At 45.6% G+C, this 23,415-nt stretch overlaps 1 protein-coding gene across 1 annotated transcript in view; it reads right to left on the bottom strand.

Moving 5' to 3' along the window:
• The window catches only part of LOC142573183 (BOS complex subunit NOMO1), a 104,385-nt gene that overhangs the window by 44,474 nt on the left and 36,496 nt on the right, over window positions 1–23,415 (bottom strand). The window contains exons 5-6 of the mRNA XM_075682756.1: window positions 10,131–11,113; window positions 2,422–2,860 (exon numbers count right to left, since the gene is read on the bottom strand). Coding sequence (XP_075538871.1) covers window positions 2,422–2,860; window positions 10,131–11,113 — 1,422 coding nt within the window. The remainder of the gene's footprint in view (window positions 1–2,421; window positions 2,861–10,130; window positions 11,114–23,415) is intronic.

The following is a 23,415-nucleotide window of genomic DNA, read 5'->3' as shown; positions in this document are numbered from 1 at the left end:
GAAAGCATTGATATCAGTTATTTCGGGCAGAATTTTTGGAACACACGAGTACCTCATTGTATGAAAAAATACACATTTTTCTGTCTTGACAATGCGTAGCTTTTAAGAATTCGTTTGCAGCATCTTTGGAAATGGCAATGTAGTTATTATTCATGCATTTGATACCTTGACAAATTTCATGAGGAGGAGGCTGAGCTGCAATGTGAATGCCCCCGAATGAAATTTCTGGTTATGCCACTGCCTGCAACACAAGTTTGTCAGCAATCAAGCATTCTCTTGAACGACCTGACTTAGCAATTAGACGGAACGGTGCTTGACTGTGGCTCTTTTATGAGATCTTCTATCATATTCCAGAGCTAAAACATGAGCTTGTCACTGCCCCTTATAGATTTCCTCCCATACTGTTCACAGCCTGAAAGTCGATGTGCCCAGTTGCCGCACAAGCCAGTACGCAAATGATTTCATAATGAACACTGCCTCTGACTGGAACTGTCTCCCCACCGCCTCCATTGCCAGCAATTCCGACGAGTCTTCATTCAAGATCACCATTTCTACATGCTAATCACTGCTCTCTGCAACATCCTAGTGGCGCTGAGAGTATTTAAGTGAATAAACAAATATATCATGCTTACAATTTTTTCTAGCTGCACAAATTCGTCCGATTGTGCCCATGCTGCCAACTGTTAAATAGGCATATGTATTTTAATAGTGAATTATGACCTAAAGAAAAGAACATCATAGAGAATTATATGCTTAATATGCTAGTCACTACTTTTTCAGCTGGTCCGGTGATTTTCCCCAGTCCGGTGCGATTGCAGCACATTTTCCCCGCGCCATACCCGACTGCTCTTTGCAAATTATGTCAGGAAACTAGAGCGACGTTGGCACACATGTTGTGGGAGTGTCGGGTTACATCAGCTACAATGGCAGTAGCTCCGGAGGCTCTTGCGTCGAAGTGGGCCGCCACTGTGCGCAGCTCCAACCTCAAGACACAAGAGTGGGCTGTCCAGCAAGCCCGAGAGGCGGCGACAAGGCAAGGCCTCGAAGTCCCCTCATGGGAGACCTGAGCCCGGGTCGTCAAAGTTGCCGGATTCAAAATAAAGTTGTTTCCGTCCATACTTTTTCAGCCAACTAGTACACACGTCTTACCTCTGTCGCTCTACATTTTGAATCATGAATGGAGCACAGTGTGTTAGTGAACACCCAGTTGCATTTATGACAGCTGATCGCAACAAAGCAGTAGGTATATGTGGTAATGATTTTGTATTCGTGCGCTTTCGCTGAGGCAATGTGCACTCTGCCTACAGCATCATGTCATTCCTCTAGGACAAAATGCTTTGCAAGAAACAGTCTATAGACATAATTTTTGTTGGTCGGATTATACGATGCCCGGATGATACTGGTGGATGATGTTCTTGCATGGTCCCACAAGAAAGTCATATAATCGGAGTTCCACTGCATACATGGGTGTGACATGTATGTGCAACGCAGCTCGCAAAGCAACTACAGCTGGGAAGAAAGAACAGCACCCTAGCAGCTACCAGGTATCTCACAATACTGGCTTGCTGGGGCTACATTGCAGTAGCGAGTGAGTACCCCATGTTCTCTGCCTTCCCTGTGGGATTCGAGATGCCACCCAATTTGTTGCGAAGGGCCATCGGCATTGCCAGAAGAGCACTGCTGGCTTACTTTACCACTTGCCACTCATGTACAAGCACATGTAAGGACGTCGTTTTGTTTTTGAAACTCTGACGAGGCTTGGCTTGAAGGCTTCACTTGGAAATGACCAGAGAAGTTTGACAGAAATGACAGAAGCATGCAGATATTACCATAGAAATCATCCAATGATTCAGGAAGCACAAAATGCATGAAGGTGTCCTTGACAAACAAAAGATTAATTTCATAAGCCGAGCTGCACTTACAACTCTTCTCTCATGCCAGCGTACCATTGCTATCATGCTCACTTATCACTATTTCCAGTATAAGGCTACGTAGACACAATCAGGACAACAAATTGAAAAATTTGAATGAGAATTTTGACATTCGTCAGCATGACCGATTGAAGAATTAGAACTCTGGATGATAAGCTTTCTGTTGCATAAAAGTGAATAGGTGCCATAAAAATTGTTGTTGGTCCCTCTAACATGTGAAAAAAGTTTGCTGCCAGCCAGTGTACCTTTGGGTGGCAAGTTGCTGTGGAAAGCTTTCTGCTAGCATGTTTACCCCAGGTGTCATTACTGACAATCGAGCGGAAGGCTACCCATGCAGGCTAGACTGAAAGCTGCAGAAGCAATTCTCAAGTTGGGTCTAACTAGTTGGCAATTAGTGTACATGCAAAATGGCTTCGTCTCTGCACTTACTAGACCAAACAGTCAAGGTGCAGATTGTGTGCAAGGGCTCCAAACTGAGTGGCACACCTACCTGAACGTCATACTTAGACTCGGAGTCGAGTGGCCCTACCAGGAATCGACCATTTGCATCAGATTCCGTCTCCACCTCGGGACGCTGGCCTGCCAGGTCGTGAACCACGACCCGCACACCTCCCAGTGGTGGGTTCACACGACCGTCCACAAAGAGGCCAATGCGCCCTTCAAAGCGGGCAGCTTCATGTGCACAGTCATTGCCTACAGAAATGCGTGACGTTGGTGGACTAAACAACAGGCGTCCTGACCGTGGTACAAGTTCCACCGACATTGATGGTGCAAGCATCATGCTGAACCGGTACAGGAACTTGTCCCCAGCCTGTTTGACAGGTGCAGAAGGCACCACTCGGACAGGTGCAGAGGCTCCAGACAGCGTGGCCATCACAACAAGGTCAGTGACATTCTCCTCAGCAATCACGATGCCACCCACAGTGTGCCTGGAAAAAAAAATCACATAAAGAAGATGAGCTGGATCCGTGTGAAGTGATGAAACTCTGGCTTGTCTGTAGATGTGACCATTATGTGTTTCTGGCTTATAGTTTTCTCCCATGACTTACAGCGAATGGAATAACCATATTCACCATTAACACGTGTAAGTGACACCACCTTTTTCAAAAGTGTCTCTGATGAACACATTGCTGTGACCTTACGCATTACATTTCGATTATAGTCAAATATGTTTGTTATACCTATGTTGCCTTTCTAACATTCTGATTAATTTTTTTTAATGTATTTGAAACTCCTCTCTGCATGTGTATTATATCTCAAGCATACTACAAATATATCAGTAAATTCCTTTCTCCGTCACATGACTGCAGGCTTTTTCACAGACGATCGCTTTCAGGGATATCACTTTTAATATTCATTCAATGGATAAGTCACCAGACAGGATTATTGTCGCTTGATTAAGGTGTTTCAATGGCAGTTATGTCAGGCAAAAGTATCTCAGAAAGTGATCAGTCAAGAATGCGGCCCATGTTTTTCTATTTTAGCAAACACATCTGAGAGCTTTGTATAATGCTACCAAAAGCTTACTTTGGCATTACCAGTCTATCCTCAAACAAGATAGCACCCACCTAGCTTTTTGTGAAAATCTGTATACAGTCACCAACAGATAGCGTGGACTCAAAGGGGATTGCTGAAATGTCCAAATAATCAAGAGTCTGAACTACCTGGTTTGCCCAAAAATAAGTTACCTTATCCCACAAGTGGAGGAAGCAGTGAAGGACGTTTTGGAGCACCTCTGGGAGCGTCAAATTTTGCATGTTGGGGCAAGCTTGGAGCATGAATTTTCCGTTTTAGAGCAGTAAACATGCGTGTTGGAGCAGCCTAGTACAGATCAACATGAATGAAATGCAGGCACATGAAGAAAACATGTTGGTCGACTTTGCAGAACACTATTAGGTTACGGCAGACCAGTTCTGCGGAAGCCTGCAATGTGAGCTAAAATTTAGGACAGGGAAAAATTGTCATCCACATGACTCAAGAAACAAGGAAATCCATACAGGTTTCTCAGAAACCACCATTAAGGTACATACCGGATGTGCCAATGAAATGTGGTGAAGAAAGAAAAAACCTTGGGCTTTTCGTAAACAGCACCCACTCTTTGTTCATAAGCTTGTGTTACACTAGTGGATTTTTTAAATTTTTTTTTTCATTGAGAACAAGTAACTAATATTTTATTTTATAGAATTGGCAGCTCGGTTTAGTGGAGGCAAGTAATACACGTTTTGACAGGTTGAGAATGGTGAGTCGAATGGCTTTATCCCAAAGTAAAAACAGGTTTGCCGAGTGACTGTGGTGGTGCCCCTGTCAGGTTCCAAGAAAGGGCACTTCCAAGAAAGGGCAGGGGGCAATGACCCCCATGTCGAGGCCAGGCGACGTAACTGGATGTCCCAGAAGCGGGGACAACGTATAGTGACAAGACGGTCGCTACAAGGGCTCCCCCACTAGAATGCCGAAGGCTTAGGTATGAATGGTGGAAGGAATGAAGAATTAATGTTCAAGATATGCTGGTTTCATGAGGTCACAGGACACTGTCTCTTCTTTGTCACATATGTCAATCTTCAAGGTTTTCTCTGAATGCGAAACCACACGAAAAGGGCCTTCATAGGAAGGAGTCAATGGTGCCTTGGTAGAGTGACACCGCAGGAAGATGTGTGTGGTTGTGTCCATTGTCGGGAAAGTAAACACAGGCTGCGCACGGGCACTATGTGGGGGTGTAGGTCGAAGCTAATCGAGCCAGGAATGTAGCCTCTCTAAGTGCTGTGTGGCCGCTGGTGGAGTACCTTGCTGTGTGCTAAAAAACTGGCCTGGAACACGGATTGCTGACCTATAGATCATCTAGACTGCGCTGACTCTGAGGTCATCCTTGACTGTTGTTCACAGCCTCAGTAGTACTAGTAGCCTTTCCATCCACCGCTGTCTGTTGAGCGTGGCGGCCAACAACGCCTTCAGTTGTCGGTGGACCGCTCGACCATGTCGTTCCTCCGTGGGTGGTAAGCCGTAGCGTAATGAAGTCACTTGCCGAGCAGTCTCGCCAGGGCAGAAAAAAGCTAGCTTTGGAATTGTTGGCCTCGGTCAGGAGTTATTCGCAAAGGACAACCATATTGCAACACTCACGTAGCAACAAATGCTTCTGCCACTGTTTTGGCTGCGATGTCTTGTAGAGGCATTGCCTCAGGCCACCCTGAGTACAGTCGGCGCATGTGAAAAGGTACCTGAAACCTTGGCAGGGTAGAAGAGGCCCCACCAAGTCTAAATGCACGTGATCGAAATGGCTTTCTGGTGGTTGAAACAGCTGCACCGCTGAACGCGTGTGCCAGGTCATTTTCACAGCTTGACACGCTTGGCAGCTTCTTGCCCAGCTTCGAACATCTTTGTTGATCCCTGGCCAGATGAAGCAGTCTGTGATAAGCCTCTGTGTTGCTCTGATGCCGGGATGGCTTAGACCGTACAGTGAATCGAATACTAGCCGCCGCAACTGTTGAGGCACCAATGGGCAAGGAGCTGCCTGCGATGTGTCGCACGTGACCAATGTTATGTAGGGAAGCAGCACCTCCGCAAGCTGGAGCGATGAGCCTTCTTCCCGCAGTTGGCACAATTCGGGGTCCTTTTGCTGGGCAGAGGCTAGAGCTTGGACATCCACATGGCCAGCAGGAACAGTGCCGATCCGCGACAGTGCATCAGCTTCCTGACTTTCGGTCATAGAGATATGCCGGATGTCAGTAGAAAATTCGGAGATAAAGCAAAGTTGCCGAAGTGCACGTTCTGGGTATGAGACACTGTTCTTGAAAACGAAGGTTAACTGCTTGTGGTCAGTCAGAATGTAAAAGCTATAGCCTTCAAGAAAAAAATGGAAACGTTTGACAGCGCAACAGGTGGCCGACATCTCCCTCTCAAAGGTACTGTAGCGAGCTTCTGTGGTTTTGAGGTCCTTTGAGAAGAAACACAGTGGCCCCCAGTCTGTGTCATCTTGCAGCTGTAGTACTGCACCCACTGCCGTGGTCGATGCGTCCACCATAAGGCAAGTTGGGATGTCGGGCAATGGATGAAACAGCAACACTGCAGTCGCCAACTGCATTTTGGTCTCCTGGAAAGAGTGTTTGCGCTCCAAGAACCAGTGGAAGGTAGGTTTTTTTTTTGAAGTCGCGATGCAGCAGGTCGATAAGCGGCTGAAGAAATTGTGCACAGTATGGTACGAAGCACCTGTGAAAATTTATGAGCGCCAGAAACTCTTGCAACTTTTGGAAGGAGGTTGGAGAGGGGAAGTCCTCGATTGCCGACACCCGTGATTCCAATGGCTTCATGCCTTGGGGTGAAATGCAATGGCGGAGAAAATCTAGGGCTTCAACTCTGAAAATGCATTTCTGGGGCTTTAAGACCAGGCCCTGTTCATCCAGTCACTCAAATAGAAGGCGAAGATGCTCTTTGTGCTCTTCGTCTATGCGACTTGCAATGAGAATGTCATCAAAGTAGACGAAAGTGAATGGGTGTCCGCACATAACCTCGTCCATGAGCCTTTGAAAAGTTTGCGCTGCATTCTTCAAACCATAAGGCATAAGGACAAACTCAAATAGGCCAAATGGAGTAGTGAGTGCTGTCTTTGGAATGTCCCTGGGTTCGACAGGGATTTGGTGGTATAGGCTCATCAAATCGATTTTGCTGTATATTTTGGTTCCCACGAAACAAGCGCTAAAGTAATGCATGTGGGGAAGAGGATATTGATCCAGAGTATAGTGACAGCATTTAAAGCTTGGTAATCACCACAAGGTCGCCAGTAGCCACTGTACTGCTTTGGAACTAGATGGAGAGGTGATGACCAATTGCCGGAGGAAGCACGAATAACGCCGAGCGGAAGCATGTGTTTGAACTCATGGCGGGCAACTTCCCACCTTTGTCCAGCAAGCCTCTGTGGTCACGCGACGATAGGTGGGCCGTTGGTGGTGATATGATACATTACCAGTTTTTAGCACCTTGAGACAGTTCCGTGAAAATTGGTAGTTTCGTCACCATGCCAGCACTTTTCGTTTCGTGAACTCAGCAGGCACGGCAGGCTTCCCGTCCGCCATCCTGAATACTACTCAGACGCGACTAAAACAAAGTGCTCGCACCACACACACACTGACAGGCAGAACAAAGTGCCCCTACTGAAGGAGCAGACATGCAAGCACAATAATCAGGAAGCATGGAGACTAGTGTGGAGACACCTGCTTCCCCTGGTAACGGGTAGAAAACAAAACTTCTGGACTTCAAGCCAGCTGCCGGTGCTGTAGCGTGCTCGTGGAGACAGGCGCAAGCATAGAGTTTCTAAATAAATACCCTAGAAGGAAATGTGGCGCCAGTGTCTACGAGGGTTCTCCTGAGCGTTGCCTCAACCTAGATGGGAATGATAGCAAGTACAGTCTTCGGATTGACTTCAATCTTTAGACTAGTTGCATTTGCTTGCAGCGCAATACACGAAACTATACTCAAATATTATCACGTAAAATATAATTTTATTTCAGCAGTATCTTATATAGTGTACAACACATTACATAAACTTTCTGTGACTTTGAGATTGAAGCACGGTTTACCCCCAGGGCACGCCAGGGTATGCATTCTTCTGCAATTCTGTTTCCGATTTAGCGCGAGAGAATAATTATTTATTTTTACAACAGCAATAACAACGGTGCATGTACTTATATAAAATACTCATCAAGTATTTATGAAAATAAAACATTTTATATTGTGAGAAAGTGTTGCACCTTTGAGAGGAATGTTACAAGTGTCATATTGTTCATATTAAGAGAAAGTTCATATTAAGTGGGGCCATTATTTGTGGTCTATGAATTTAATTTGTGCACATTTTTTAAGTTAGTCACCTGGACAATGTTATTTGTTGTGTAAGCAATGTCTGCCTCTTTAGGCAATCGGCCTGGACGGACTGAATTTCATTATGTGCCCCCATGCGATTAAAAAAAAAATTGTTTGATGTAAACTTTTGACAATTTTGTCCTAAGGGCGAAGCATTGACAGTGAAAGCAAGGTTTAGCATTGCACTTGGGTATTCCAACTACTATACAAAGGTCTGACGTGCGGGTGCAACATGGCTTGCAAAGTAACGACAGCTGGGTAGACTGAACAGCACCCTGGCAGCCACCAGGTATATCAGCACACTAGTGTGCTGAGGTCCGCAATGCAGGTGTTGAACCTTGACGGTGAACACGAGATCAACTGTTGGGGTTAGTCAGTGCCCAGTGAAATATTTATCTAACATTGCCTTGATGCTCACCGCTCAGACAAGACTATACAGACAGCAGGTCAGCAGGAACGCTACTGTGCTTATGGTGTGCATGTGGACAATGCTCATGCCAGCAGTGGAACGCCACCCTTGCTCTGCCACTGAAGCAGTAACTGAAGCGGTAGAGCATAGTGTTAACAGTGCACCCACTTCGCTCCATATTTTTTGCAGCCAAACGCATTCTGAATCTCGGAAGGCCATCGATGCGCGAACCGCCCATGTGCTGTTAGCAGGACAGCATCGCAACAATGGCAGTGGTGAAGCTGCACATGCACTTTGAGCATCTGTATACGGAAGAGCTATCACAACAAAAGAATAAAAGAAATACAGTTGAATCCATTTATAATGCACTCGATAGCTCAGCGAAAAGTGGTCGTTATATCAGTAGTTCGTTGTATATACACTCCCCTTAATTACGCCAAAAAAGTAACCGCACTGAAGTTGGCGGCAGCAGTTACAATTGAGCAGCACTTTGGTCCCCAAACCATAGTTTCAGTGGTATTTTTGTTACTGGTGCATTCCCGCACTTAACTGCAAACTGCCATTAAAAATGTCCATCTAAAGAACGAAATGCTGCGTCATGTAGCTCTTTGAAAATGATGCCCACTTCAGATCACCTGTCATTTTGAAACTGCAAGTGCAACCGCCATTTTTTATTCGAGAGCTTGTGATATGTATCACTACTAGCGAGACATGACTGCATTCTGCACACAAGAGTGAAGCGTTTTAATTCCAGAGGCGGGTGCTTGTAAACTTCGGAAACTACTGCAGCATGCTGACATTCTGCGAACATCTCGGATATCGTGATCGTGGCATTGCGACTGCATGTGGCCACACAAGAGCTATAAAATTAGGTTATGGATGTCGTTTCAGGTGAAAAAGAAAGGAATGTTAGAAAGGTAAAGCGTCACCGCAAACCGTTATCAGTAGTTGGCAGATGTGTAAACAATATGCTGCGAACCATAATCTCCCGATAGCGATGCAGTAACCGCCAAACCTTTGCAACATTGCGTGGCAGAACTGCACGTTGCAGCATTGTCGCCAAGTCGGGTCGCGCAGGGCCGCATCGCCAGAAACACTTGAGTGGCCATTCCAAATCATTGAAACAGGCGTAATGCACATTATGCCACATGGAAAATTGTGCAAAACCAAGATTGATGCTGTTGTGGCATCCGATATTGCGCTGGCACACGCAGAAGTGCAGGACCCGGTTTATGCTGTACACAGCACATCTCTACCTTGGAGGTGAGCCTTGAAAATGTGTACCTTCTTCGTGGCTTCTAAAATCCGTGTGAGGCAGTAACTCTCTCATCTCGAAGGTCATATCATCATCGTGGTTGGAGTGGAGTGGGATGTGTGCTGGGTCACGCTTCCATGCTTTGGCACTTCGCGTGTGCCCTCTTTTTTTCGTGACTGAGTTAGAAGCGTTCGTTGTAGCAGTACAGTGATTTAAAAAATGTTTGTTATACCTGGAAGCCGTTTCCATAGGGAGGGTCAGAAAATATTTAAGTGCACAGAAATGTGGTTGTTATAGTCGATAGACCGTTTTATCTGGGATCATTATAAGCTGGTTACACTGTAACATCTGGTATAAAATGCATAGTTTCTTTTGTCATGTTCTTTCTTTCTTTGCAAGTTCCTCGAATTTCACCAAAATGTGTATGAGTTCCTTTTACATGATTTAAGAAATCAAATAAAGACCAACCTTGTTCTTCTGTATGACCAAGAACAAGTGAAGCAAGTCTTCTTTGAAATCTGCTACTCTTTCAATCAATCTAACAAAAAAAAAAAAAACTGATAAGCCTGCACAGTTAAAACAAGAGAATCACTGTAGCCTGGTGCCGTGCCCGCGGTACTTGAGCAGTTGCTTCATTGTTGAGGCATCGTAATGTGCCAGAGGACCAAACCTTCTATGTCTTCCTTACCTGGCCACAGTCAGAGTGATGACAGTTGGCTGAGATGTGTCGAAGCGGAGGTCCTTCTCCCTGAACTCGTGGCATCCAACTGGCCGCACGGCATATGTTCCTTGTTTTGGCAGGCAGTGCTGCGATGAGCCCGCGGGGACTTCCAGGTTCAGGGCGGCAGCGCTGTCGTCAATGTGAACTACCTCGACACGAGTGGCATGGCTCGACACCACAGTGGCTCGGAAGCCTGTCTGCTGTAGCATCACACGTGAGACGGGCTTGTCAACGACATGAAGCTTGCCACCAACTCGGTCGTGCTCCCAGCACCATTCTGGGCGGTCCACCCAGAGCCTGTATTTCCCCACGGACAGACTGGCAAAGTGGAAGCTCCCGTCTGGCTGTACTTCAGCCGTGACCGTTTCAGCATCCTCTGGCAAACTGGTGGCACGCAGGGACACCCTGAGACCCGACCCGCACTCCTTGATGCAGGCCACTTTGCCCTGGATCTCAGCCCTGAATTTCATGAAGGCCACTTCGCCTGCCTTGGCAACAGGAACGTCCAGTGACATCTCAGCAGGAATAAAGCGCAGGCCAGACGACTCCTCCTCCTTGCTAACAAAAGGCCGCAGAACATACTTGCCGGCCTTCAGGGCAGTGCAGAATTTCCCAGAGGAGTCTGCGATGACTGTTGATGGCTCTTTTCCACCTTCTACGATGATCCGCCGGCTTGCACCCTCAATGGTGCCACAGACTTCAAACTGGGAAGCCACTACGGCAGGAAGCTCGGGTGTGTTGGGCGACACCCGTACGGGGAATGGGTCGAAGGTCATGCCAGGTGCCTTGACGTGGATGACATACTGGCCGGCCTTCATATTCTCGAGGTGGAAGGTGCCTGAGGCATCAGTGGTTGCTGCTCTGCTGCCGCCCAGGAAAACTTCGGCCTGAGGCACGCCGGGTCCCTCTTCAGAGACACGAACCTTGCCACTCACGCTGAAGCCCTGGACCTGGAAGGTTGGACAAAGGTAAAATGGGCAAGTTGGCAATGGTTTTGTTATTCTTACAGTGCGAACGATGAAGACTAAGACATAGCAGAAACACCGCAGGATTGCGCGCACAGTCTAGCAACTGACAGTCACTGATCAATAATTCAGACAGCTTCACAGCACAATCACTCGCCCCAATGACGTAATAATGTACTATAAGGACGCCTTATTGCTCGATAATAGAGTCTGCTGCCTGAACGACCACATGCTAGTTTAGCTACTAGTCAAGCAGAAAGAGCAATGTTTTTGTTTTGATTTGCCTCTGGCACACTGAAACTGAAAGTGGCAAAGCCTAGTTGATCCTGTAACTGCTTATTTCATCCAATCAAAAAGACAAAGCTAAGCCGTTAAGTACTAAAGGCTGTAGTACAGTTGAACCCACTTATAACAATATTCAAGTGCCACGAAAATTCCATTGTTAAAACCGATAATTGTTATAGCTGGGTTGCACGAAAAAATCAAAATAGGGGGATGGCAAAGCTGATGTGAGAAAACTGTAATGGCGGGGAGGCCTGTGCCCCTTCCCACCGCCTTCCTCCATCCGGCTGCTGATCAGAATCGCTCTGATTGCGTCTAACAAGCCACGGATGTCGGTATTAAAGAATGGCACTGCTATAACAACTGCAAAGAGGGGCCATGGGCGGAAAGCGATGTGCGAGCTCCACCGAGACATCGCTTTGGTGACCCTAAAAGGGGCCTTTTAAAAACTGCAAGGAGGTTACCACGGCAGCCTGTCAGCTTGAGAAATCCAGAAGAAACGCTGAGGTGAGATCGCCACAAGCGCCTCATCACGTACTTCTCACTGGCTTGCACGAGAAAACTCTGTCCATAAGCCTTGAATACTTTATGCGAAGCTTGCCGACGTCCTTCTCCAAGGCATCCAGGTGCTTCACGAAAGGTTCCTTGCGAAAACGAAGCCCCGGAGGGGAGGACTCAGTCACCTGCTGGGCCTCCTGTGAGGACAACATAGAAGCAGCCTGCCCTACGATGTCATTGCTGCCGTCGTCGCCGTCGCTATCCAATGTAAGCACGTTCGTGATGATCGCCTCATCGGTTAGAAGCACTTAGTTTCCAAATCTATAGCCGTGTGCTTTCTTTTCAACGGCAACGTCATGCATTGCCGATGATCAGCGGGCAGATCAGCCATCTTTCGTTTCGGCGGCGAGTCAAACGAGGCTGAGAAACCACGTGGGCAGAAATTGTTTCGAACCAACCAACAAAGATGAACACAAGTGATTAAAACTGTTTGCAGAACTGTGCTGAATGAGGATCCAGCAAGCAATCTTGGAGCAGCACAGTTGGAGCGATCCATTCTTGTTTCGGAGGGTGGTGTGGCATAGAGCTATGGGCGCAGCCCATTCGTGTTTGGAGGGGTGGAAGGGCGATGGGAGAGATGCGTGTGGAGAAGGCTGGAAAATCAGCATGCGGCAGCTGTTGGGGCAGTGGGCATCGTGCAGCGGGTCAAGTTTCTTGCTTTATTTTCAAGGATTCCGCATTTCATTACCATTCGGCACGGACACCCAGCAGCCAGACTTCATTGTTATAATCAATAATGTGGCATTGGGGCACTGTAGTAAGCGGGTTATTTCAGCATAGAAAACATACAAAAGTTGATGGTGCAGCAGCTTCTCATTGTTATAACCAATGTAGTGTTAAAACCGGCATCATTATAAGTGGGTTTGACTGTATACGTAGCTTGCTGCTTGCATTTCACGTGTCTGTTCCTGTTCCTTTGCATGTTTAGTAGTGACAAGGTCTTGGGGGACATCCTTTACAGCTGTCACAAATGTTTGTCGCTCAGAATCATCAAGCAGCTTTAAGTGGTGCCAAATCCATACCCAGTGTCTGCATCAGTAAGGGCTGTGAGGAAGCAAAAAATTGGGCGGGACAAAAACTGTCATGAAAAAACCGGCAATAACAAGGCTACTCGGGCACAGTCAACCTGCCTTCAAGTTAAGACGGAATAGAGATTCGGTTCCACGCATAGATTATTCTTTCCTCCAATTAGTAGCGACAGTGTGAGAATGGTCAAAAAACAGACTGACCAGGTAGCATGCAAGCATATGTGCAAGGGTAAATGCACTGACTACTTTTTTGGTCCCCCTCCCCCAACTTGTGGAATCAAATCACTTATTTTCTGGCGAATTTGTTATTTAGAACTCCGAATTATTTGGACATTCAGGCGGTCCTCACAAAGTCTGAATTATCAGTCGGCAGTAGTAATTGAAACAGTATGTTCCTAAAGGCATCACGCTTGCATTTTGCACAATGGTTAGTGAAGTTAAGTCTCATTACTGCCATTATAAGACTAGCTAGGGTTGAGGATGCTTGAAAACTAATTGAAAAACTAAACAGAAATGTAATGAAACAAGAACAGCAAGACACGATAAAAAGCAGGCCACAAAACAGTCACTCTTCGGAAAGTGCTAATGAAAAGTGAAAAATGACAGCTGACCGACAGCAAATATTTTCATTCATCTTAATTTATAGTGCCTCCATTCTTTCCCTTGCTGTCGAATGTTGATGACAATAAAGCGCCAGAATTATATTGAACTCCATGCGACACGTGCAGCTCAAACAGTGTGCTGCCAAGTGCGTGTGCATTGTGCCACACATTGCGATTATGTTGATGTTTACCAAGACATTTGTTAAGGTGTTTTTCACTCTGTACACTGTAGACATGTCTGCAGGTGAGACGCATCTGACGTACAGTTAAACCTCGACATAACGAAGTCGGTGAAATCGGCAATTTGATTTGTTATATTGAAATTTCGTTACATTGAAATGCCACCATTTATGCAAATGAGTACAGTCGCCGATCGGGTTCTTCTTACACGGAAGGGGCAACAACATTTTTGGAATTATCAAGCGATCAGAAAACGCAAATTTGAATGTTACATTTTTGTTGTTCATGTTGTTCGAACCAGCCAAGCAGGCTGTGCGTGTGTACACCCGTTTTCTCTCCCCCTTTCCCGTTCCTGAACCAGCATATTGTTATTTCCCTTTCCCTTGCCCAAGCCCTTTCCACACTGCTTCCTATAATGCAGTGGTGCTATCAATAAAGTTGTTCGCCACCAGCCAGTGTATCATTCATGCTACTGCCCTGGCCATGGCTAATTTACAACAGTGGCGATGAAGATCACGCATACCAATCACCCGGTGAAAGTAGACCAAGATGAACTGCCGCTACGTGGACCACCAAAGAGAGCCATGGCCCGCCTCCAGCTACCACTGTTTGATGACACCAGAGGTAAGTGCAAACCATATGTCATAAGGGCAGAAGCATATTTTGAAGCCAACGGCATTACCGATGCGAACGAGCACCAAGCACCGCTTGTGGCTGCTCTCAGCTCAGCAAGCAAACAGTTCAAGTGCTAGCTGGCCGAATCGTGCCAAAGACACCCAATTCTATCACGTATGCCAAAGCAGTCGCAGCTCTTAACTACTATGACCACAAGCATCATGATACAGCAGAGAGGTACAAGTATTTTTATGCATTGCCAACAGGAAGGAAAGTCAATGCAAGAGCTTGTCGACATACGCTGCATAGCACTATGGTGCTAAAGATATGAGCAAGAACCGCCAATGGTGCTCAAAGTGCAAGCCCGTCATCAATTATTTCAATATAACCATAAGCAAAGCACAGCACAAAATTGTGGAAGATGTGAAAGCATGAGGCATGACAATAATGCCTGCCACCTGGCGAAAGCACGCTGTTTTTGCTGTGGGCGGCGCAGTCACTTAGCTAGGTTATGCTACGCCATGCCAGCAGACGTAGAAGTTGCAAAGTGGACAGCGAGTGCAAAAGCACTGACAGTCATGCGAACTGCAACGAACAATGACAATAATGAAAAAGCCAGCGAGGCGCACATCTGGATGCTAATTTCAAAAAGTAAAAATAGATTGGAATCCCCGATACGATACGTTTTGTTGAGGATACACAGAACTGCCCATGGAAATTGACATGGGATCCTCGGTGTGCATCATATCGCAACAATTTTACGACAGACACTTCGCACAATGGCCATGCTTGAAGGCGCACAAATGAAGTTGTCCTGTTATGCAGGAAAATTGCCTGTGCTAGGTGAACTCGCACTGTCCATGCAGTAAAAAAAAAAAAATTCAGTTGCGTGCACGCTGTGTTTGACTGTACAGGACCAGTTTGTGTGTATGCGACCTGATAACTGTGCTCGGCAAGAGGGGGGCTTTGATTGGACAGCTGACAGTGCCGGATTTTCTAGCCAATACTAGGCCAACCAAGCACATGGTGAACAGGCTGCTCGCTGGTTACGAGGACGTCTTCTTCGCAGACCTGGGTCTCATCAAAGGTCCTCCCACAAGCCTGAAGCTCAAGGAGATGGCAACACTAAAATTCTGTAGATCCCTTTCTTACGCACTCCACGACAAGGTATTGCACGAAATTGATCAGTTGGCGGCGCTTGGAGTCTTATCATTGGTACAACATGCGGAGTGGGCAAGGCTGCTGTAGTGGTATTAAAAAAGTATAATACTCTGAGAATATGCAGAGATTTTAAGGTCACTCTCAACCCGGCATGTGATGTGGAGCATTACAAAGTTCTGGTAATTGAGGAATTGTTTGTTAGCCTGAATGGGGGTGAGAGCTTGAGCATGTTGGATTTTAAGGACATGTACAATCAGGCACTGCTCGATGACACATCATGCAAGCTGTGTTATTGACGCTCATCGTAGTCTGTTTTGTTATAACAGACTTCTGTTTGGTATAGCATCCGTGCTGGTTATTTTTTAAAGAAAGATGGACGCAATACTCGGCAGGCTACCAGGTGTCCAAGCCTATTTTGATGACATGCTAGTGGCAGTAGAGAGCAGCCTAACGAAGTTTTAAAACAATTCCGAGACCATGGCGTTAAGCTTAGAGCTGACAAATGCAAGTTTCAACAACCTTCAGTCATGCACCTTAGGCAACGCATAGATTGTGAAAGACTGCACCCTACTCAGAAGAACGTAGATGCCATCGTGCAAGTGCCAGGCACACAAAATGTAGCACAGTTGCATTCATTCTTGGGCATGCTCACATACTGTGCATGATTTTTTTCTGAATATGTCCACGGTACTCTTGCCATTGTACCTGCTAACGAAAAAAAACTGCGTGTTGGGAGTGGCTGCCACCACAGCAGATTGAATTTGAAAAAGCTAAGCAAAACTTGAATGCACAACTTTTGATCCACTTTGACCCTAACAAGAAGCTTAAGGTAGAATGTGACACGTCTCTGTATGGCATGGGAGCGGTTCTGTTTCACTCAGAGGGAAAGGAGCAGAGACCAATTGGATTCCGCTCCAGATGCTAACTAAAGCAGAACGAAACTACTCACAGCTGGAACGAGAGGCGTTGGCATTCATTTTCGCTATATCTCGTTTCCGTGCTTACATTCTAGGTTGACAGTTTACCCTGGTCACCAATGATCAACCCCTGCTGCGACTACTGAGGCCTGATTGCCAGGCACTAGTGATGGGAACTGCTTGTATTCAACAGTGGGCACTGTTTCTGGGTGGCTACCAGTACAAGCTACAGTATGCACTTGGAAAACAAATGCTGACAGCAGATGCCTTCAGTAGAGTGCCAGTAGGGGCGAGTGGTCCAACGTTGGAAGGCAAACACCCAGAATACGTCTTGTCGTTGGAGGCCCTTGAAGAAGGTGTTGTAACGACCCACAAATTACAGAAGCTAACTGCCAAGGACCCTGTGTAAATCCGCGTCACGCACTACATAGTGCATGAGAGACCTCGAATGGCTAAGGGAATGGAGCGATTGCTATTAGCATTCTTCTATCGCAAATTAGAACTGTCTTGGGTCCATCAACTAGTCTACTGGGGTAGCTGGGTCATGATACCATCTGTGGTACAAAGAATTACAGCTCCATGAAACACACCAGGGCTCATTGCCAATGAAATCAGTAGCGCGGTAATTTTTCTGTGGCCTGGTCTGAACAAGGACATAGAGAACTTGTTGGCTCAATGCCAAACTGTGTGCAGAAAATGCCTATGCCTGCGGCAGCCCCACCAGTAAATCAGCCAAGAACATTTGACAGGTGATCTCGGAACCACATCGATTTTGCAAGGCCGTTAGCAGGCCAAATGATCCTGGTGGTGGTAGATGTACACATGAAGTGGATTGAAGCCATCCCTATGAGGCACGCAAACACAGCTTGTACTATTTGGTGTTTGTGAAGCATGTTCTGCCATTTTGGGGTACCGCACACAATCATGTCCGATAATTTAGCACACAATTAATAAGCCAGGAGCTCGTCAAGTTCATAGCAAGAACCAACAATGTGCACCTGCGTAGCGCCATTCTATCCACAACCGTTTGGAAAGAGCAATTCGTACCATGATGGATGGGTTTCACAAGATGACAGAAAGGTCGCTGGAAGATAACTTAATGCGACTGTTGTTTAATTACAGGCGAACCCCTCAACAGTAAGGAAAGTCTCTCTCTGAGAAGCTGCTTGACTATCCGCTACATTCCCACTTGGACACATGCTTGCCGTCCAGGGCTGCTGATTCATCCGCGAGCCCCGACTAGGCTGTCTCCCCAGGCAGCAGTGTCTACGCGCAGAATTAGGGAACCGGTCCAGACTGGGAACTGGGGCATGTGCAGTCTACTTCCGGAGCCAGAACGGTTAAAGGATGAAATGCCAGCTGGAGTAGTGCAGTGCCACGTTGACCAAGTCCCCCACCATCATCAAGCTAGATCATCAAGCGAAGGCTTCGTCTGCCTCTTGCTTCAACGAGTCTCCGAATTTAGAGATTAAGTAATCTAGAGTACTAAGGGCACAGGAAGACAAAGCAGATGATACCATGCCATTTCGGCATGCTCACTCTAGCCCACATGGCAGACTGCCTCTAAAACAGGGTGCACGGGCTGCACGTGTGCTCTGCTGCGCTGACAGCCATGCGATGCCACGGCTATGCTAGAAAACCAAAATAATAGATTGCATATTTCTAGATTTTAAGAAAGCCTTCGATGTGGTAGCACATGATCTTCTAATCTCAAACTTAGGGCCTACAAATTGGACAACAGTATCATAGCTTGGATTGCCAAATATCTTCACGCAAGACAGTAGTCTGTGGTGCTCAATGGTTTTTCTTCTGTATATGTTCCAGTAACCTCAGGTGTTCCTCAGGGATCAATTTTGGGTCCCCTTTTATTTTTGCTGTTTATTAATAATATTGAAACTGACTTTACTTCTTGATTTAGAATGTTTGCAGATGACTGTCTCATTTTAGAGTCAGAGATAAGGCAAGTGACATTTCATTATTACAGACTGATTTAGACATTATAGCAACATGGTGCAATACGTGGGAAATGTCACTAAATGTACAAAATTTTGTTCACGTCACCTTTTCAAGGAAGCATGCATTTCAGTCATGTACTTATACCTTGAGTAATAGGGCATTAATAAAGGTTGACGAATATATATATACAGTAGAATCTCGATAAACGGAAATCTGTTAAACGGAATCAACGCTTAAACGGAACAAACGCCTCGCAGTTGGTTGGTTTTGTATTAAGGCAATGTAAAAAAAATCCCGTTAATCGGAACTCGAATTTTTCAGACCACCGTATTAACGGAACCGAAAATCGACTCGAAACCGCAACTTGACGTTCACGCAGAGCCCCATCGCGGTACGCATCACTGTCTCCCCACTTGTGAATTGTGCTGCGATGGGCATTCAATTTGATGAGTATGTTCAAATTGACAGTGATGTGGCAACATGTCCGCAAAACACCGTGGAGAGCATTGTAGCTGATGTCTGTCCCCCCGATGAAAACGAAGACGAGGATGAAGAAGTCGAACACGAGACTGCCGACTCTGATCCTGTGGCGACACCTGCGCAGGCAGAATCGGCAGTCCAAATGCTGAAGAGTTTCTTCCAACAACAAGAAGGTTCTGAGCTGTTTTTGAGCAGCCTGTCTAGTATGAGTGGTGCCATTCAAAGAAAATGGTTGCGAGAGCTCAAACAAGCAAACATAAAGTCCTTTTTCACAAGCCAATAAATCGCAGTTCCCACTGATTTCCGCGGAATAAGTGGACTATTGAGATTTCTTTTTTTTTATTTTAGCAGTGCTCTGAAAAAAAGTTCATTGCTTACTGCTTTTGTGCAATAAAGTTTGCGCCCATAGCGTACCGTCCTCTTTAATACCTAGATTTTGCATCTGAGATCCGCTTCAACGGAGACTGCCAATTGCGCGCACGCCTGCCTCGTCGGGACCAAGCAGTCTGGAACGGATTGCGAAATCCTGAACCTTCTCTCTTTAAACGAAACTCCTGATAAACGGAACATATTTTCCCGGTCCCTTGAGGTTCCGTTTAACGAGAGTCCACTGTATTTAAAAAATTTTAATGATATCTGACTTAAGATGGAACAGGCACATTATGCATATTAAGAATAAGGCAATAGGTTCATTAGGATTCCTGCACCATAATTTTAGTCAGTTACCGGATAAATTAAAACAGCAAGTGCGTGAACACTTATGTTCGTAGTTTACTTGATTACGGTTGTATCTGTTGAGATTCGTACACGGCTGATCTCACGGAACAGCTTGAAAGAGTACAGAATGGGGCTGCTAGGTTTGTTCGTAATAATTAAAGTAGAAAATTAAGTATGACAGAAAGTAAAATTAAATTATCGTGGCAAGCATTAAAAGACCGCTGAAAAAATCTCCGGTTGAAACTTTTTTACGTTGTTTATTATTCAAAATAAGGGATTGAGAGAGAAGGATATATTAAGTCACCTACTTATATGTCGATGAGACTCGATCATGCACTGAAAGTCCACGAGTTCCCTTTCAGGGGCGACGTGCTTAGGTATTCTTTTTTGCTCGATCTATAAGAGAATGCAATGCTGTTTCGCCTGACATTGTTAATGTTGAAAACAATGATGCGTTTTATTGCACTTTATGTATGCGATCACTTGTTTTTTCTATTAAAATGCGATCCCCCTGCTGTAATGCACGCATGGGCGATGCAGGTATGTAATAGATGCATAAATAAAAAGGAAACATGCGCCAACCTGCCCCCCCATGCATGCTTGACCACGTTACCGCCAGCAAGCTGCGCTCCTCTCCTTCCCATTTATCGCGCGAGAAGACTGCGCTAATCAAACCACCATTCTTCTCGGCTCACTCTTGCATGCTTTCACTCACTCCCAAAGCACACAATGCACAGGATGTGATAGGATGTTATCACACTTCGACTTTATATGGAACATGATGCTGCTCCACTTCGGCGGCCGCTCTTGGTCGTGGAGTGCACAATTTCAGAAGTGTGTTTGCAAGCAGCCACTCATAATTCAAACACTTGACCATCTGTGTTTGAGCACATTTCCACTTATTACCTCAGTACTCTTTCGCGGTGGCAGTGAAATTTCATTATACTGAAATCGTGTATAAACACATTTCGTTATATTTGGGGTTCTAGATACACGTGTTCTATGGACAAGAAATTATAAAGAGATAAATACCTTGCTATGTCAAGAAGTTTGTTATAATGAAGTTCATTATATTGAGGTTTAACTGTACTATGCTGCATGCGCATGATACATATCAAAACGTGATATTAGTCAAACCTGCATACATGGTAGTTTTTCTTGAATATAGTTGACCTTCGTTAAAATTAAAACCTAATGGGACCGACGCAATTGGTTGAATTATCCGGGAGGCCGAATTAAACAAATGCAGAAAGAAAAGGACGTCGGAATGCACCGCTGTTTCATTTGCCAGCATTTTCCCCACTCTAACATGTCCCCTAACTGACAACAATTGAAACTAACAGATATGACTTTAGAGCTCCTAATCAAAGTAGAAATAGAACAAGTAACTGACATTTTAGCAATAAAAACGTAGCATCGCCTGCGATTCTGACAATAAGAAAAAGAAAATTCACAGTTTTGACCGTAAGGGGAAGCATCTTGCAATAGCACATTAGTGGACAGCTACAGGAAAGGAGAATAATAGTTTTGTCAAAGGATCGACATTTGGGCGAGTTGGTACTGGTTGAACAGTTTTGTCAGCCGTATAAATGCGCAAATATTCACTTACTAACTAAATTAACAAGCATGGTGTCATGCACACAAAGGCAAACATAAACACATAGCACTCGATGAGCGGACACTTGCTGTCCTGGCGTGAGGAAATGCGGCAGCAGCAGTGAGCAAAGTGACCTTCTTGCTGCCTCTCGCTTGAACGCAAACTAAGCGGCAAGAACACCGCACACACGGAGCTATCTGCCCTCAGCGCTCCTATACTACGCTTCGCTTGCTGCGAAATAAAGTTGACTGCAGTGGCGGGAACAATCGGCTCATGCAATGTGTGAAGCAGCTCGAGGGCGCTTTTCTAAGCCCAACTGCTGCCGCGAACCAGACCAGCCTTGTGCAGTTTTTATGCACTGAATAAAATGCCACTGCTGAAAAACGGAGCCGGTTGATATTTTTTTTTCTTTGAAACCTTTACGAAGAGGCAGTTTAGAAGCTCTTCTTGAAAAGCTGGTCAGTAGCAGCGAATTTTTTAGAAAAACTGGACTTGTCACTGCAATGCCCGCAACTTTGCTTATCTCAAAAATCTGCTTATCTTGGAATTTTCCTCGGTTTTTATTACTTCGAGTTAACGAGATATTACTGTACTCTTAAGTCAACTCATATGTTATAACCAATATATCATTATATGTGGCATTGTTATAAGTGAACTGCACTGTAGTACTTATCGGATTGTAACATCATGCTTTTATTTCCAAGAAAATTAATCCAAATAATGCCTGCATGGCACAATCCCACATAAAACCAAAACCACATTCACGGCATTAGGAACGGCCTACCGTAAGAGCCAGCCTAGCCGTGTCATCATCAATGCCATGACAAGATGGCGTCTATTGATGATAACAGAACAAGTTCTCACATACCATGACAACGACCCGCAACTTTAGTCAGATTATGAAAGAGCATTAAAACGATAAGTTATATTATATATCGAACTAGCAGCAACAACTCACAGCATGCTTTCTTGCCCTTCCAGAGATCCATTGCAGGATGACTTAGAAAAGTGGTTAGCGTAGGCATGGGCACTATCCCGTTTGTTACTGTTGCAGAATTGTTTGATGAATGCAGAATATCAAACACTATGGAGCGTATGAAGAACAACATGTTGTGGTTCTTTGTAAACAGTGATAAAGTGCTACTTTAGGGTGGTTACTATGGACATTAAATAAATGAATTTCCACTCTGCGAAGGCAAATTTTACTGGTTTCGTCTTTTATTGTGATAGCAAATATAAGGACAGTCTAGGCACATTTCAGTCGTCGGCATCGCCGTGATGTTGCGTATAAAGTCCAGGTGTGATAACACTGTGGCCGCGCTGTGTGTGCGACGGTGAGCTGAGGATGGTGGCTTGACTTCACCTGCACAAGGAAGGAAGCAAGGCGTCTTCCACCGTGCACAAAGCATAGGGGGCAATTCGACTGCTGCAGCGGCTGTGCATGGCACGGCTGACTGTAGCCGCACGAGCACTATCTCGAGATCGATCTGCGATGAGTACAGTCTTGCTTGAACGGATGTTGGCACCTCTCAAGGTCTTTGGTCGCCGGCTTCGTCGCCCCTCCATTTGTAGCTATCCCAGCGACTTCGGTGACAGTAAATTTACCCGATGCATGCTGCGCACATAGCGCATACTCGTGAATGCTCATGTCGATTTCTGTGGCGCTGTTCACGGTAAGTCTGAACCACATGCGTTGCGTAAGCAAGTGACGTGAGCATTCACAAGTACGCGGGCAGGATGTATACGAATGCACTTGGCACGTGCATTTTTATTCTACGTTACATAGAATAAAATTAAAATGGAAATCACACCTCTGACGGTATATCATGTTGCATAAAGTTAACAAAACGAACTGCATCAAGTGGGCTGTTTTGCAGGACCTGCCTCTGCGCACATCTCTCCCATCACATGACGTTCCACACAGTTGCTTGACAAAGTTGCTATGCCACTAGGTTCAAAGGGGGTTAACCAAGGGGCCCGATTTTTATTAATCATATTGTTACAGAAGAATAAAAGAAGAGGAAGGAAGAAGAAGATTGCGAGACGCTTGCTGCTGTGTGTTGTTGCTGGACAGCCATCTTTAACTACACTGACTCTGCTTGTGTATATATTGTAAACACAGTCTTTCTATACTCCCAGCATCCCCGTAACATACTGGTGGAGGTACTGGGTACCACGGCTGGAAACGGAGACC

The sequence above is a fragment of the Dermacentor variabilis genome, chromosome 2, assembly GCF_050947875.1.
Source record: "Dermacentor variabilis isolate Ectoservices chromosome 2, ASM5094787v1, whole genome shotgun sequence".
NCBI classification, from domain to species: Eukaryota; Metazoa; Arthropoda; class Arachnida; order Ixodida; family Ixodidae; genus Dermacentor; species Dermacentor variabilis.
Note: the sequence above shows the minus strand (reverse complement) of the source record. Positions and strands in the feature narration are given on the sequence as shown.